A 15,878-nucleotide genomic window follows, 5' to 3' on the forward strand; every position below is an offset into this window, starting at 1 on the left:
AGTCATTGCCTACCTCAGAGTCTTAAGATATTCTCCTATATCCTCTTCTAGAAGCTGTATAGTTTTAAATTTTAGTTTATGAAGGTCTATGATCTATCTCAGATTAAGTTTTGTGTATTGACTAGTGATGGACAGGCTTGTCATGTATAAGAACTCCTTATTTTTAACATTTTTTTTAAAGTCTTTAATTGAATTTGTTACAATATTGCTTCTGTTCTATTTCAGGTTTTTGGCCTCGAGGCATGTGGGATTTTAGCTCCCCAACCACGGATTGAACCCGCACCCCCTGCACTGGAAGGTGAAGTCTTAATCACTGGACCACCAGGCAATTCCCTATTTTTTACTTTTTATTGTGGCATAACTTGCATACAGTGTATAAATCTTAAGTGTAAACTCAAGAATTTTTCATTTGTTTACATCCATGTAACCACATTCAGATAATTTGAGGACCCCCTTTTTATTGTCAACAACATGCCTCACTACAATAGTATTACTTTTAAGTAATAATTGTTTTGCCATATTGATTTTTCTTACACGCATGGATTTGACAGAATATTACGCGTTTGCGGCTTGGTGCACACATGGATTTGTAAGCTCCAGCAACAGTGCTCTGACTTCCCCAGTGGTCTGCTGCTTGCGGCTGTGGAGCAAATGCACTACTCCCTACTGACACATGGCTCCTGTCCTCAAGGAGCTTACAGTCTAAGAGGGGTGCTAGGAAATGCACAGGAATAAACCATGTTGAGTTACAGCAAATGACCCATAAGCATAAGAACATTTTAAAATAGGACTTCCCTGGTGGTCCAGTGATTAAGACCTCATGCTTCCACTGCAGGGGGTGCAGGTTTGATCCCTGGTCAGGGAACTAAGGTGCCACGTGCCATGTGGCATGGCCAAAAAAAAAAAAAAAAAAATAGAGACACAGACAAGAATCTTATTTTAAAAAAATAAATAAATAGAACAAGGGCCATGGACTTCAGAAGAGGGAATAAAACCACTTCAGGAGTGAATGAGAGGAAGCTTTTAGCCTAGAAATGGCTGGGATTTTGATAAATGAGGGTAATTATATGAGGTAATTGCCAATGGGAAAAGGGGTAAAATAACAAATAAACAGCAAGTGCCTTCGTTATGATCCTTTCCATTATAATTTACAGAAACCCAACTGAAATTAGTTTGAGCAAAAAGGGAATCTGCTGGTTCTTGCAGCTGAGAGGTCTACGGGTGGGGTGGGTAGCCTCTGCCTTCAGATCTGGCTAGATTCAGAGGCTTTACTATATATGGTCAGAGCTGTGACTTTTTTCTATTTTTCAGACAGTTTCTTCCCACATGTTGGACAGGAATGGCCACCAGTATCCCCAGAGCCTCATCTCTTCAGCTCAGCAACCTCAATGGAATGAATACTTCCTTCCAGTACCTCCCTATCCAATTTCAGGGAATATTATGGTTGGCCTCTCTTGGGTTGAATGTCCATTGATGAACAAATCCTTGTGGCACAGGTAGATGGGATCCTCTGACTAGCTAGTCTAAGTCATGTGCCACCCCCTGGGGGAGGGGCAGAACACCACAATGGACAGCTCATTAGTACCGCATGGAGTTGGGGGGAAGTTCTTGCAAGGAATCAGGAGGAGGGGTGATAAAGCATGCTGGACAGACAATCTGGCTATTGTATCAATACTTCATTACAAGGGAATGTGGGCTTTGAGTAGGAAATGTGAATGGGGAGCAAAGCAGGAGGAGACTTTGCTCTGGACATTGAGGCACTGGCATGGAATACTGCCCTGTATGTCTTTTCCCAAGCAGAGAGTTTCTGGCCTGAGTATCAAGAGCTGTCTACTCAACAGCCCCAGGGCAGCTTGTGCAGCCTGGCATTAGTGGTCACATAGATGAGTGGTCACATAAGATGAGTCATGTAATACCAGAGTGTGAATTATGGGCTGTGCAGAAAATGAAGGCACCCAGAATAGAGACAGCCTTCTATAGTCCTTTCTGGGTCTATCTTTCCAGTGTTATCTTTATCATATTTGAAGTAAACTTCCCTTATAGTTACAAAGATGAACTAAATAAGAGAGATTAGGCATTTCTGTGTCATCATTTTAGGTTTGAATTTCAAAGTTGGAAGCGACCTTAGAGGTCATCTAGCGTAAGGGTCAGCAAACTGGGTTAAATATAAATACCCTAAAGGGTTAAATACCCTTCCACTTTTATTTTTGGAAATAAAAGTGGATTGCCGCCTCATCCCTTTGACCACATATTGTCGTGCGCCACTTTCATGCCTCAGAGACCGCATGGCCCACAAAGCCTGAGATATTTACGACCTGGCTCTTTACAGAAAAAGTTTGCCAACTCCTGGTCTAGTATGACACGCTCCCTATTCAATTAGGATTGTCCTCTACAACTTTAATTTCACTTCTGACTCACGTCTGGATCAAAAGAGACAATTCACGGAAAGTTTAGAGTATACGTGGGTGAGTCAAAAATTATCCGCAACTCTGGCTGTAGAATTTATTTTCATTAACTTTTAGAAAAGACAAATACATCATTTTTCAACATAATCTCCTTGCTTTTCAATACACTTTGTCCATCTGTCAACAAGCTTTTGTATGCCCTCATTAAAAAGTGTTTTAGGCTGAGCTGCGAGCCATGAATGCACCACTGTCTTCACTTCCTCATTAGAAGTGAATCTTTATCCTCGCAGGGCTGCTTTCAAGGGAACAAAGTCCGATGGAGAAAGATCACGACTATAGAGAGGATGCTTTAACACCTCAAAACGAAGATTTTGCAGAGTGCTGACAGTGTGGGCAGAAGTGTGCAGACGTGCACACCCTCAGACCACAAAAAATGGATCACTGCACACCTCTCTCCTTTTGTGCAAATCACAAGTGAGGTATCCATTTTTGCTCGCACCGAAGTTACAGAAGTTACAAATGAACTGATGTAACATGTTCACACCTGCATAGCACTGACTGGGGAGACAGTAGCCTTGAACGGAAAGTGCTGATAAGACAGTGCGGCCAACAGAAGTTTTAATATAACTGGAGTGCGATAATTTTTGACTTGCTCTCACAGTTTGACATATAATAAAGCCCTCCTTAAATGTTAGTTAAATGAAAGTCCTGGGTTATCAGTACATACCTCTGTTCCCCTTTCCAATGGAATGATCAAGAGGTGACTGGCCCTAACCACACCACGTGTTAATTTGTATCCTAAAAGAGGTTTTCCCAACATACTCAAATGTGTTTCATTACTTTACTGCTGCTAATCATTACTAAGTGTGTGCTAAGCCCGTTCTCTCACTCAGTCCTCCCCTATTACTCCCATCCTGAGAGGAAGCTGAAGCTGTGGGGAGTAAAGCAAGTCACCAAAGGCTGCACAGCTAGTCAGCGGCTAAGCTGGAATCTGAACCCAGGCAGTCTGACTCCACAGCTCAAGTGCTTATCAAATACACTATCTAAGGCATCTCAATTTGGTCAGTAACCTAGTTTTCAAAGTATCAGTTTGCACACCTCCCGGCAATCAGAATCAGATAACACGTCCGCTTGCGGATGCAAGAGTAGTAACCCTGAGAGCAATTCACAGTGTGGCTGGGGAACCACGGCCAGCTTATCCTCTCTGCTCCCCATCCTTCCCCTCTCATCTACTCACACGTGCTCCACGGTACTCAGCTGGCCTCTACTGCCTCTGGGCTCTCCCATCATCAGGTGTGTTGCTGAGGAGATCTTCCTAAATAATGCACAGCTCTGGGGCAGGGGTGGGGAGGGTCACTGCTCAGCTCAAAACCTCTCATGGCTCCTCAACGGCCACAGACTGTAACAAATACTCTCCAGCCTGGCATGTAAAACTCTCAAAGATCTGATCCTCACCAGCTCCCCAGCCTTACGTCCTCCCTGTCCACCGCCTCATACTCCACAGGTTACAGACAACCTGACTTCCTGACCTTTCCCGAAACTCTCTGTATCTGTTTATTTTGCCTCCCCTGCCCCCCAAGCCAAGGGCCAGGGACATAGAAGTTGTGCAACAAGGGGTTGTGGAAGCTTGCCTGGGAGAATGGATGGATAAGCCCATCTGGAATGCCCTTCTTCCGTTTCCAAGCTCACTCTCAAGGTCCAGCCTGAATGGTACTTCTCCACAAAGTATTCCCCAGGTCTTCCAGGGGAACTTCGCCTGACTCTCTCATCACTCTGTCCTTCCCTCTCAACACCCAAGAGGGTTTTGCTGCATTTTAGTCACACATGCTTGTGTCTGACCCTGGGTGATGCTAGGAGAAGGCCATCTGAGGTCACGCTCTCTGTCCTGCGCATCTCTGGTCCTGCAGCGCCTGGCACATGGCCATGCACGGAGCAGGGATTTGTGTCACTGCCCTAGTGAACAGCAGAGCAGTGCTGGGACATCCAACAGGAAACAAGACCAGCCACCCCAAACCACACGTTCCCCCTGTGACTTTCATCAGAGTAAAATGGGGAAAGACAGTGAAGAGGAGGAAGCAGGAAGGAGGGAAAAGATCCTTGGAATCGGCTTGATATGGTTTCAAACACCTGCCCCACCGCCTCCCAGATCGTGTGACCTAGATCAGAAGACTGTACCTTTGAACCTCATGTCCCTTTTATGCAATATGGGAGTATTAAATATTCCATGTTAAATTCATCCATTCACACATTCATTCAAGGTTTCATTACTTATTAAATATGAGATTTAGGGCCAGTGACCTCTTTTCTGAGCCTCGGTTTGCACCTCTGTAAAATGAGGATATTATTAGCATTTACCTCACAGGACTTCCGAGAAGATTAAGTGCACTCATGTTTATGAAGAGCTTAGCACTGTGCCTGGTGCACAGTTAATGTTCAACAAACGTGAACTGTCATTGGGGGTCATCACTTTGTGCCAAGTGCTGTAATGAGTTTGGAGGACTCAGCAGCGAACAAAACAGACCTGTCACAGAGCCATCATGTGGCTTATAGTCCAAAAGGGGATAAGAGACAGAAATGAAGAAAACAAGCTAACAGCTAAAACAATTACCGACTGTGGTGAGTTCTGTGAAGGATGGTGAGAGCCAACATAACACGGGGGACCGTCCTTAGATACAGAGTAGGAAAGGGCCACGCAGGATTGTTGTAAGGATTAAATAAATACTATATGTAAACAATGGCACTCAGGCTGTAATTGGAAAAGAATGTCTTCTGATTTGGAGGAGGAGAAAAAATGGGTCTGAGGCTAAGGCATCTCTGATGGGGCTTGGGCTTCTCTTTGTTTCTGAAATCTGCTTCCCAGATTCCTTATCCCTACCTGTAATGGGCCCAGGCTTTGTCTCTGCCCTTTGAAAAGAGAAACTTATGGTCACTTGAGGTTCCTGCGCTCTATAATCCTGGCATCACAGGCAATTCTTGCAGAACATCTCATGCTGACTGTGAAAATATCTAATTTTACGGTTGTCTTAGATCATCCTTGGACAGGCAGGGTCCGGATCCCTGGACTGTTTCCCCAGATTTCAAAAAGCAGGAACAGACCTCGGGCTGGCCCTGCCCCTGCAAGCTGAGAGCAGCTTGCTGCGGGAAGATTGGCACTTGGTGGAGTGTGCTTCAGGTGCTTAAAATAGATCAACTGTGTCCTTAGGCTATTGCAAAGCAGTCCTTTCATTGGCCCTGCTGGTGCTGGTGAGGGCAAGAGATAACAGCCCATGGAGAAAGACCTGTGCTTTGCACAAAATTAAGCAGATGTGAGCAAAAAGCTTTTGAAATGATACGTGCAGTAGAGACTGGAATTCTGCCAGAAGAGGGGGTGGGGCTGTGGCAAAAGCACACAGCAGTAACCACAGCACAGGGAGCAACAGGATGGCAAAGTGGAGCCAGTCTGGACCTCCTGTCTGGCTGGCGATGCACTCAGAAGAGAAGCTAAGACTTCTGGGTTGCAGGGCACAACCCAGTAGCATTGTGTGAAATCGTCAAGGGATCATCATACTCTACTGAGGACACAAAACCAGTGTGTGGGACTGACTCTGGAGGAGCCCTACTGCTCCTTCAGAAAGGCCCTCTCCCCTCATGTTTCAAGTCCCTCCACTGCTCCTGGGCATGCTCCTCCCTGAATGCAATGCTTAGACACAGCCTAATCAAGGTTCTGCAGAGCAGTGCTATGACCAGCTCCTGCCCCTGGAGCCTGGAATCACATTGTCCAGCAGCCCACACGGCTCTGATGCCTCCAACTGAACTTGAGATCAACCCATCCTCCCCCAACCATTTCCTCCAATGGCTGCCGTGGCTGGTGCTGTAGACATTAGGAAGTGATGGCAGTTGAGCAAGGAAGAGTTCAGCTCATGTTTGGGAGGTAGAAATGACCAGATGTGGACCCAGACTGAATACAGGAGAGTGAAGGAAAGGGAAATGTAGATGAGGGCTACTTTCCGACTTATATGACTGGGTAGGTGGAAGTTCTAGCAGTCAATTGGGACCACAAAGTAGAAGTGGGTTTTTGTTGTGGTTGCTTTTAAAGAATAAGTTTATTAAATTTTAGTTTAAATTTGAAGTGCCTTGAAATATCCAGGTGGGCAACTTGGCAAAAGACGAAACTAAGAGAGATCTTCATAAAGAAAAAGAGAGTGGACTGAAGATGAATATTCATTAGTGAACTGATTCATCAAATATCTTTTGAGCGCAGACAATGTGCTAGGTGCTTTGCTTGGCTTTCTATGAATGATTTGCTACACTGCTTTCTTCTAGAGCAATGAAGAAAAATCTGCTCTCAACTGAAGAAATTATGTGGGCATTATCCAATTTCTCACCTTTCTTTCTCACGCAGGAGACCCCCATCATAACAGAGAAGAGGTCTTGAGTAGCCATCCGGGGTCAATGTGTGACCTTTTAGTAATTATTCCTGAGCTGGGTGGGTGTATAAACCGACCTTACTGATATGGAGCTCATGTTCTTGACCAGATGTCCTCCATTGCACCAGGCATGTCCCATATGTCACAACAATCTTGGGAATAGTCCACCCTCTCAGGGTACCTTCCTTTGGGCTGGAAAAGGTACCCAGAGCTGGCACCAGTTATTCAGAACTGCTTTCCTTTGATCTGTGTCCCATCCCCTACTAACAGATTCCCCTGGAAGTGAAACTGACCACTAGGAGATGGGGGCGGGACACTGTTTGCCCAACTGTATCCAACGGGATATGATAGCACCCCCTGGGAATGGGTCAGCTGGGGAAATAAGGACATGAAGCAGGACATTTTGCTCACTTCAAGAGCATTTTATGGCATGGCAGTGTTAATCAACTGCTAACTCCAGATAGGACTTTCTCCCATGATGAACAGATATGCTGCAATTTCCTCACCTCTGTGTCTGATGTTATACGGATCATCTACTAGACTAGGGCTTAAAAATGCAAACACCCATATACAAAATAGGTAAACAACAAGGATTTACTAAATAGCACAGGGGACCATACTCAATATCTTTTAATAACCTATAATGGAAAAGAATCGAAAAAAATATATATATCTGAAACACTTTGCTGTATACCTGAAACTAACACAATCTTGTAAATCAATTCAACTTCAATTAAAAAGAAACTCAAATGCCTACAGTCGCAAGATAACAGAAAAGTATTAAGCTGTCCTTGCGCAATGTAACAGGAAGTGGTGGCGACTGCGGCTCCTTAGAGACCAGTATATGCCCCCCGGCATGCAGGCAATTCTACTGACTGTTGTCTGTCATGTAGGAACATAGGGGCAGGGAGGCAAGGTCTTTCAGCTGTTTTCAAAAGAGAAGCGAGAAATCCCAATTTTGATTTCTGAGTGTTTGCAAATAATTCAAATTCACTGAAACCCTGACGCAGGGCAAAAAAACCATGACCCATCATGCTGGCCACCAGCTGGCCCATTTTGCTGGACCTAGATGATCCATGAAGGCAAGGACCATGCCTGTTATATTCACTGCTGTGTCTCCAGCAACATGCCTGGTGCAGAGATGGTGGTCAGTAAATATCTGTTGAGTGAACACACAAAACAATCCAATTCTTATTCCCCCTGTTGGATATTCCTAGGAACTAGGCAGATAGAAAAACGATACGATGACTGTAAATTCCATTTCACTGTTGAAATGCTACAGTTGTGCGTAATCACCAGGACAGGAGTAGGGTGGGGAGCGTGTTTTCTGCAGACCACTGACTGTGGTATACTGAGTCACCACGCTGCTCTTTTCTGGGCATCTCCTATGTGTGAATGCTTCCCTTCAAGTTCTCAAGGGGCAGGCTCCACCTCTGCTGGCCAGAGCTGGTAAAATTAGGGTTTAAGCATCAAGACTAGGTAGATAACCAACTATCAGCATCCTACACTAGCCCAGGGGAGTGGCTGGTATTCAGGAAAACTGATCCACAGAGAAATGGTCCCCTTGAGGAGTCATTTACTTAACAAACACTATGTTACGGATTTGTGTCCCCTCAAATTCATGTATACATGTCCTAACCCCTATTATTCCAGAATGTGACCTTATTTGGATATACGGTCTTTACAGAGGTTATCAAATTAAAATAATGTCATTAGGGTGGGCCCTCATCCACTAAGACTGGTGTCCTTATCAAAAGGGGGACTTTGGACACAGAGATATGCATAGGCAGAAGGCGATGTGAAGAGACACAGAGGGAAGACGGCCACCCACAACCCAGGAGAGGGGCCTGGAGCAGATCATTTCCTCAGAAAGAACCAACCCTGCTGACACTTTGATTTTGGACTTTCAGCTCCAGAACTGTGAGATAATACATTTTTGGTTTTTAAGCCACCCAGTTTGTAGTACTTTATTACAGCAGCTCTAGCAAACTAATATACAGTATTTTTATTAATTTTATAAACACTTGCTATATGCCAGGCACCGTTTTAAGCAATTCACAACTACTAACCTATTTATTCTTTGTAACAACTCTATGAAAGAGGCACTGTCACTACACTGCCTGTGATTATCATTTGAGATGAGGATCAGAGGGAGGTACAGAGAAGGTAAGTGACTTGTCCAAGCACACACAGCAGGGAAAGGGCAGGGCTGGAATGCGAACCCAGCTGTGCTCTTAAGAACTGCAGGAAAACAATTTAACTGGCGAAACACCCAACAAGTAAGAGGTGCTTACATACTTCTGGTTGTTTTTTGTTCTTCACAATGGTATCTGGCTAATGTTGGGTATTGGCCAGTTGTTGACATTCACGACACCAGATGTTATCTCAGTCAGTTAAGGCTTTTGCCAGATAGGAAAGCTGGAGTTCAGAACTGATATCACTTCCTTTACGCAATGCAAGTACTCTTGAAATCACACAGTGATTTGCAGAGATGTGTTATACTCATTTTGGATGGTTTTAACATTGTTCCTTATATTATTCCTCTAACGCCCTAACCAACACTCCCTTTAGCCTCAAGTGGTCATGGGTCAAGTGCTCCATTCATTTAGGAAGCACTGTTTAAAAAAAAAAATCTCTATTCTTATAAAGTATACAATCATCCCTATTTCACCTGTTTTGCAAATTTAGAATTTCCTTAGAGGGCATCCTCTTGTGTTTGTGTTGATAATGGATCCTTTTCTCTAGGAATTCTTAGAGTTCCTGACACGGGCAATGACATTAGCAGAGGAAGGTCATCGCACTCCTTGTGCTGGGTGTCTTCAGTGCTGAAATCCCTTGCCTCCCCAGATCCATTCTGCTCCCCCTCTACCCTGGGAGGCTGACCATGGTGGGCCCATCAACTTCCTTCCTTGCCCTCTGGCTCCTGGTTGGGTTGGGTACCAATCCAAGGGAGGAAGGAGAGAGAGGTCAGGATATTTATTCCCCTGGTTCCTTCCTTGGGGTATTGCCATGAGCTGGCTGCCTCCCGGGAGCCAGGGGCTACAGCTCCTATCTGGCAGTCTCTCCCCTACAGTGTACTGGGTCTCTGGCTTCCTTTTTTTTTTTAATTTTAGGCCTGGGGGCAGGTGTGGTAAGAGTGGGTCGCTGTTACTAGCCTCCCAGTCCTGGGCCATCCTGGCTTCTCCTTGTTTGCTTCTCTAAACCCTTCTCCCACATTTGCAAAGACTCCTTCTGTTTAACTCCCCTCAAATTGTGCATCTGGTCCTGACTGGCACTATTGCCAACATTTTATAATGATAAAAATTCAGGTTGAGACATGATCTATCCTGTCCAAGGTCATAGAGTACATGATAGATCTTGAGTTTGAACTGAGGAATCCATACGCTGAAGCTTGGGCTTTTACTGCCCCAGTGTGCTGTCTGCTCATCCCTTGACACCTTTGTGAGGGTTATACGACCCTTCAGTGCTCTCTTCAACAAAACTAGGTCTACTCCAAAAAAGTAGCTTATTGGCATGCCAATCCATGAAAACAACCAAGGCCACCAGAGGAAGCCAGTGACATGAGGCAGAATGGCTCTTGGTACCACTGTATGTGGTAAGCAGGATGCTCTCCAGCCTCAAGGATGAGCCAGTGCCAGCTCTGTGCCTAGGAAAGCCACAGCCTTCAGGAACTCTGGGAGTTCCAAGCCAAGCAAAGCACAGCATTTTACGACACACAGGACTGACTTGGTGCTCAGGGCCTCTGATGCTCTGGGGTCAACTCAGTCTCCCCTGGCTTTGATTCCCAGGTCTTGGGAACTCCTAGGGCCAACAGGGAATGGGAGACACTGACAGGGAATAACCAAAGATTTATTGTTGCCTAAGAAAATACACATTAGGTGGTGAGGCCCTAGTGGCTCTGGGGATTATTGTGAGAGCAAGGGGTCTGGGGCCAGCTCTTTTCTTGCTCTGTAGGTTCAGGAAAATGCGACCACAGGGGTGAGTGTGTGATGACAGAGGCTCTGAAGGAACAGGGCCAAGGTGCATGGAGGAGAACATCATCAGGGAGTGTTAGCTGGACTGGGGCCTGGGAGGGTGAGGAGGGGCCAGCCTGAGTGAAGAGGTGTGGTGGGCAGAGGGGCTGGTGCTGGAGGCAGGGAGCTTTCCAGGAGGGAATAGGAGGAGGCAGACGTGATGGGAACATGGAGAACGTGGATGCATGTGTGGATGAGGTTGGGCTGTGAGCAAGGCTGGGCCACAGGAGACTCTGCAGGCCTTGCTGAGGGGTCTCCTCTCACATCTTAAGAGCAATGGGATCCACATTTTAAGCAGAGTGTGACGTGGAGGGTGGATGGGCGATATTGAAGGGAGCTGGAGTGGGTGAAGGAGAGACCAGTTAGGAGGCTGCCTCGGTAGGTTAGGAGTCAACTAACCGATCCCTGGAATGAAGCTGGGTGTGTGCAGGAGGAAGGAAAGGCTGGACAGCAGCCCCACCCCACAGTACTTCCCTGGGTGTCCTCCTCATGCCTTGGGTGTCTTGTTCTCTCTGCAGGGAGCTCTCCTCCCCCTTCCCTTACTGGCTCAGAGGGCTGTAGCCCACCTGTTGCATTCTGCCATGTCTGGACCACCACCCCACTCTGCATCTCCAAAATTACCCATTTCTCTCACAGCCCTGCTTTGTGGTATGCTAAAGCTTAGCTAGATTTCAGAAGAAAGAATTCTGATGAAACGAAAATGTACTCTGAGGAGTTGTTGACTGGGCACTCCCCCGTTTTTGCCATCTAAGACGTGTTTCTTATTAATAAAAAAAATGTACATATACCTACAAAGCAATCTCTCACAATCCTGTTTAATCCTCAAGATCACACTTCCACATTGCTTTCAATTTATGACAAAGGTGTGACATCCTAGAGGTTTAGTGACCTGCTTGCTAATTTCATAAAGTCAACAATGACAAGAATCACAATGACTATTGCAGTGACAAGGACAGCCTGGCCACCATCGCTGACTTGATGCCAGCTATATCTTGGGTACCACTCTCCAGATTTACACCACACGTGCACAATTATCTCCATACCACGCTAAGGTAGGTCCCATCATTCCCATTTTGCAGATAAGACAACCATGCTGAGGACTACACAGTTAACAAGTGAAAATAAGAGAACTAGAACCTGGGCCCACCTGATTCCAGGGCCCGTGCTATATCAACTCTTCCATGCTGTCCCGAGACTGCAGCCCATCCTCCTCTTCTCCAGATGGAAGGATCAACAATGAATCATCAGCTCACGCTTTGCCCCCCCCAATGGTGACATCTGAACTGTTGATTAGGAATGGCACACACTGTTGAAAACGTTACACATCCAAGTACCTTTCATAACCCAGCAATTAGCTGCATGACTTGAAGAAGTCATTGAACATTAGCTAAAAGGTTTCACCTGTAGAACTGGAGCAACAATGCCCATCTCACAGGTTGGATGTGAGAGTTTAGGGAGATGGTGCAGGTGAAATGCATAGCCCAGTGGCTGGTAAAGAGTGAAAGTGGAAGTGAAAGAAAAACTGAGTTACAGTTTCTCTTAGGTTCACTTTCAGGCATGAGGATTGAGTTAAGAATTTCACATCCTAAAGGGGAGAGCATTTTTGCTTACATCAGGTCACCCCAAGGACCTCATGCCAATGCTCTGTCCCTGTGACCTTATGACCCCATCACTCCTGCAAGGTCTGATTTCTACTCTTTCCTTTTGCAGACTCCCAGTGTGGAGAGGAACCTCAATGACGATGAAACCCAGCCTTTAAGCCTGGGTGTGAGTTTCTCCACAGTGTGCCCCAGGCAGCCCTTTAGAGAAGCTCTTCCTCCTAGGGAACTTCAGGGACCCCGAGGCTGTCCAAGTCACTCTACTCTGTTTATTTTCCACAACTCCTGGAAAATAAACACACTCTCCCCACTTATGAAAAGTATATGAGGCTGGAATGGCATTTTTGTTAGTCCTCTTCTTCTGCAGTATTCAATTCTACTGGTTGTTATTAAAAAAAAAAAAAAAAGTAAAATCTGTTTCCTTCTTTTAGGAACACTCAGTTTGCTAATGGGACATGAGTTCCTTATGATTCCAGAGAGAGAAAAGGGCAGGGTCTGTGTCTGTTGCTTGTTCCCTTATTTCTTAGTTCCTTGAAAAATAAATGAGCCATCTTTCTCTTCTGTCGTTTAGTAAGAAAGGACTCCCATAAAAACATTTTTTTCTCCTAGAGATAGCGAGAAGTGACAGGAAGTTTATATTCTTACTTGTCTGAGAGCACACGGATGCAAATATGTGGCCCACTAGGTGATCGGGTCTACCTAATTTTGCTCTTTTCCTGAACCTGGTGTGAAGCCTCAGCCCTGTTCCAGATGGTGAAAATCAAAGCAAAATTCTTGGGCTGTAAGAGGCAGAGAGAGTCCAGCTATACTTGCTTGCTTAGTATAGCTATGTAATACACAAAGGAAGATGGCAAAGAGATGAGTCATACAAATACATAGTAAATAAATATATTTCATTTCCATCTCCCTGGCTTTCACTTTTTCCTCCCCTCCATGCCAACAGCCCTGAAATGGAAGGAGGGTGAGGAAACTGGGTTTGGTCTCGATACAGCCTCAAAAGGTACTGATTTTTACAGCCTTGCTTCTCAGCTCTAGCTTTTTTAGAAGAAACTTGCAGATTCTTAGATTAGAAAAACCTCTAATTCAACCCTCCCCATTTTACAGATGAGCAATTTGGGATCCCAGAGAGGAGATGGCAAAGTCATAGACCCAGGGAAGTGAATGTTCCTAGGGGTTCTCCAGTTCAGCAACCCCACCTGCTTGCTGCTAAATGACCCAGACAAGGGAAGCTGGCCAGGAGGCAGGAGGGGGGACTAGAACCCAGACCTCCCTCCAGGTGGCACCCATGCCACCTGCACCAACAGGTGCCTGTGGGTCAAAGGGACTATATTGAAGAGAAAGGGATTGGGCCTCCTTATATTTCTTACTGCATTTCTCAGCAGCTGAGGCTCAGCCCAGCAGCAAAATGTCTGGTCCTGGCTCTGCAAAGCAGTTGCTGCTTCTGGGATGTTATAGACCTTGGCCAAAAGGCTTGTCTCTTTTCTCTAATTTTTATGATGGCTAACAGCCTGCAGGTGTGTGAAAAAATCAGCCCTGGGCCCCTGAGGCTGCCTGAGCACAAGAGCGGGATATTTCACAATCTCCAGACCCAAAGGTGGCTTCCTGATGATCTGTTTATCAAACTGCTCATTCCTATCCTACGGCCTACCCACATCCGCCCACCCATCAGCCTGAGGCCAGCCTCCCTGCTCCTCCCGGCTCCAGGACAAGCAGGCCTTCCTTGGCTTTCCAGCTGTGAGCCCGGAGGTCTCCTCAGAGCCCCCACAGTCAGACAATAGCCACACTACTGCTTCTGAGGCCTTCCCAGGCATTGCTAGAAGGAGACAAGCAGCCTTCCCCACAGAGACAAGTGGCGCTGCCGATAAAACATTAGCAAATCATCATGAAAAGCGGGAGCCTTGTCCCTGTGCCTGGCGGGAGCACAGAAAGGACCAAGGAGGAGTCTGGGGGCCATGTGTCCACCCCGTGCCAGGCCTCCTTCCTCCTTCCAGGCAGCCCCAGCGCCGGCTCCTGCACCTCCCGCCCCCACCCTGTTCCCATGGCAAAGAAGAGGAGGACCCACTTACTGCTCGTGTTCATGGTGATGCCTTTGCACTGGGTCTTTCATTCAATACGGAGACTCCAGATGCTTTTTAAATCATCTGATCTTCCGACCTCACTCATCACCTGGGGGTGAAAAGGGCAGTCCAGTGTCAGCTCGGTATCCTCAGGTGCTCTCTCTCGTTCTGCTGGCCTCCTCTCAGTCTGGGCTGTAGCCCCCGGCCTTGAAGGCGAGTGGGCTAAGAGGCGCAGGTGAGAGCAGGAAGGAGGAGGAAGCAGAGAGGACGCGGGCGCCCGGGTCCGCCCGCCCCTGGCACCCGACTGCCCGCCGGGCAGAAGCGGGGCTGGCGGCGCCTGCTCGCGCGCACCCCGACGATTGCAGCCCAGCGGCTCGGGAGCCCAAAGGGGGTGTGGACCACAGGGAGGCAGGGCGGGGGCAGCGCGCGGGGCGCCGGGCTCCGCCGGGCAGCGCGTCCCCGCCCAGCCGCCGCAAGCAGCGAACCGCCGCGGGACCCACCTCTCGGCCAGCGTCGGGAGCCAGAGGCCCCTGCCTGGGCCCCTGCGACCGGTTCATGAATCCTGGTCCTCGTCTGGGGTCTCGAATTCCAAGGCGAGCAGAGCGAAATCGGAGAGCTCGACATCCATGATGCGGGCTCGCGGGGTGGCTGCGCGGGGGGCGCGGCCGCTCTCTGCTGCCACCTGCTGGACGCGTGGGCGCGTCCAGGCCCCGCCCCAGGCTTCTCCCTGGGTCCTGGGCTGTGAAGGCGGATGGATGGGACCCTGTGTCCTGGGGCCAACAAGGGGGTGCTTGAGCGCTGTTTTCCTCCCTCGATACTGGGCTCTAAGGACTAGACGATGATAGGAAAATAGACCCTTCATCAGGAGGGGCTGTGAAGAAAGGATTGGCCTTACAGGAAGACAGTGTTCACTTCCAACTCTGCTTCTCACCAGCTGGGTGTAGTCTGGTCTCGAGCAGGTCACTGCTGTCTCTGCCTCTTCTTCCTCAAGTGTAGAAGGTGGGGAAGGTGGACAACTGGATGAGAGATTCGGGGTCCCTCCAGTCTCCTAACTTTGGTCCCTATATACCCCTTATCACCGACTCATTTGTTACATTTTTTTTTTTAAATCATCCCTCTTCTCCATGAGAATGTTAGCTCCATCAAAGAATGGGTCTTGTCAGTTAGGATCACTGCCAGGCCCACAATACCTAGAAGAGCACCTGGTACATAGTGGGTATCAATAAATATTTGTTGACAGAACACCCCAGGTCTTTTCTGGATCTAATATCTTGCAGCCCTCAGAGTAGAAGGTCTAGGAACCCCCACCTTGAAATACCTCCCTGTCTTAGGCAAACAGCAAGTATGTACCCTCATGACTCAACCTCACTGGTTCACCCAGTTTTGTATGGCCAAAAGT

The 15,878-nt window shown here is 47.2% G+C and overlaps 1 protein-coding gene across 3 annotated transcripts in view; it reads right to left on the reverse strand.

The window, feature by feature from the left end:
* ABLIM3 (actin binding LIM protein family member 3) overlaps nucleotides 1–15,117 on the reverse strand; it is a 127,130-nt gene extending 112,013 nt beyond the window's left edge. For all 3 annotated transcript variants that reach the window (XR_009053170.1, XR_009053169.1, XM_057731471.1), the window contains exons 1-2: nucleotides 14,980–15,117; nucleotides 14,489–14,588 (exon numbers count right to left, since the gene is read on the reverse strand). Coding sequence is in view for 1 of the 3 variants with exons in the window: in XM_057731471.1 (XP_057587454.1) it covers nucleotides 14,489–14,501 (13 nt within the window). In the remaining 2 variants the exon portion in view is untranslated. The remainder of the gene's footprint in view (nucleotides 1–14,488; nucleotides 14,589–14,979) is intronic.
* Between the last annotated feature and the right edge of the window lie 761 nt (nucleotides 15,118–15,878).

The sequence above is a fragment of the Hippopotamus amphibius genome, chromosome 1 (assembly GCF_030028045.1).
Source record: "Hippopotamus amphibius kiboko isolate mHipAmp2 chromosome 1, mHipAmp2.hap2, whole genome shotgun sequence".
NCBI lineage: Eukaryota > Metazoa > Chordata > Mammalia > Artiodactyla > Hippopotamidae > Hippopotamus > Hippopotamus amphibius.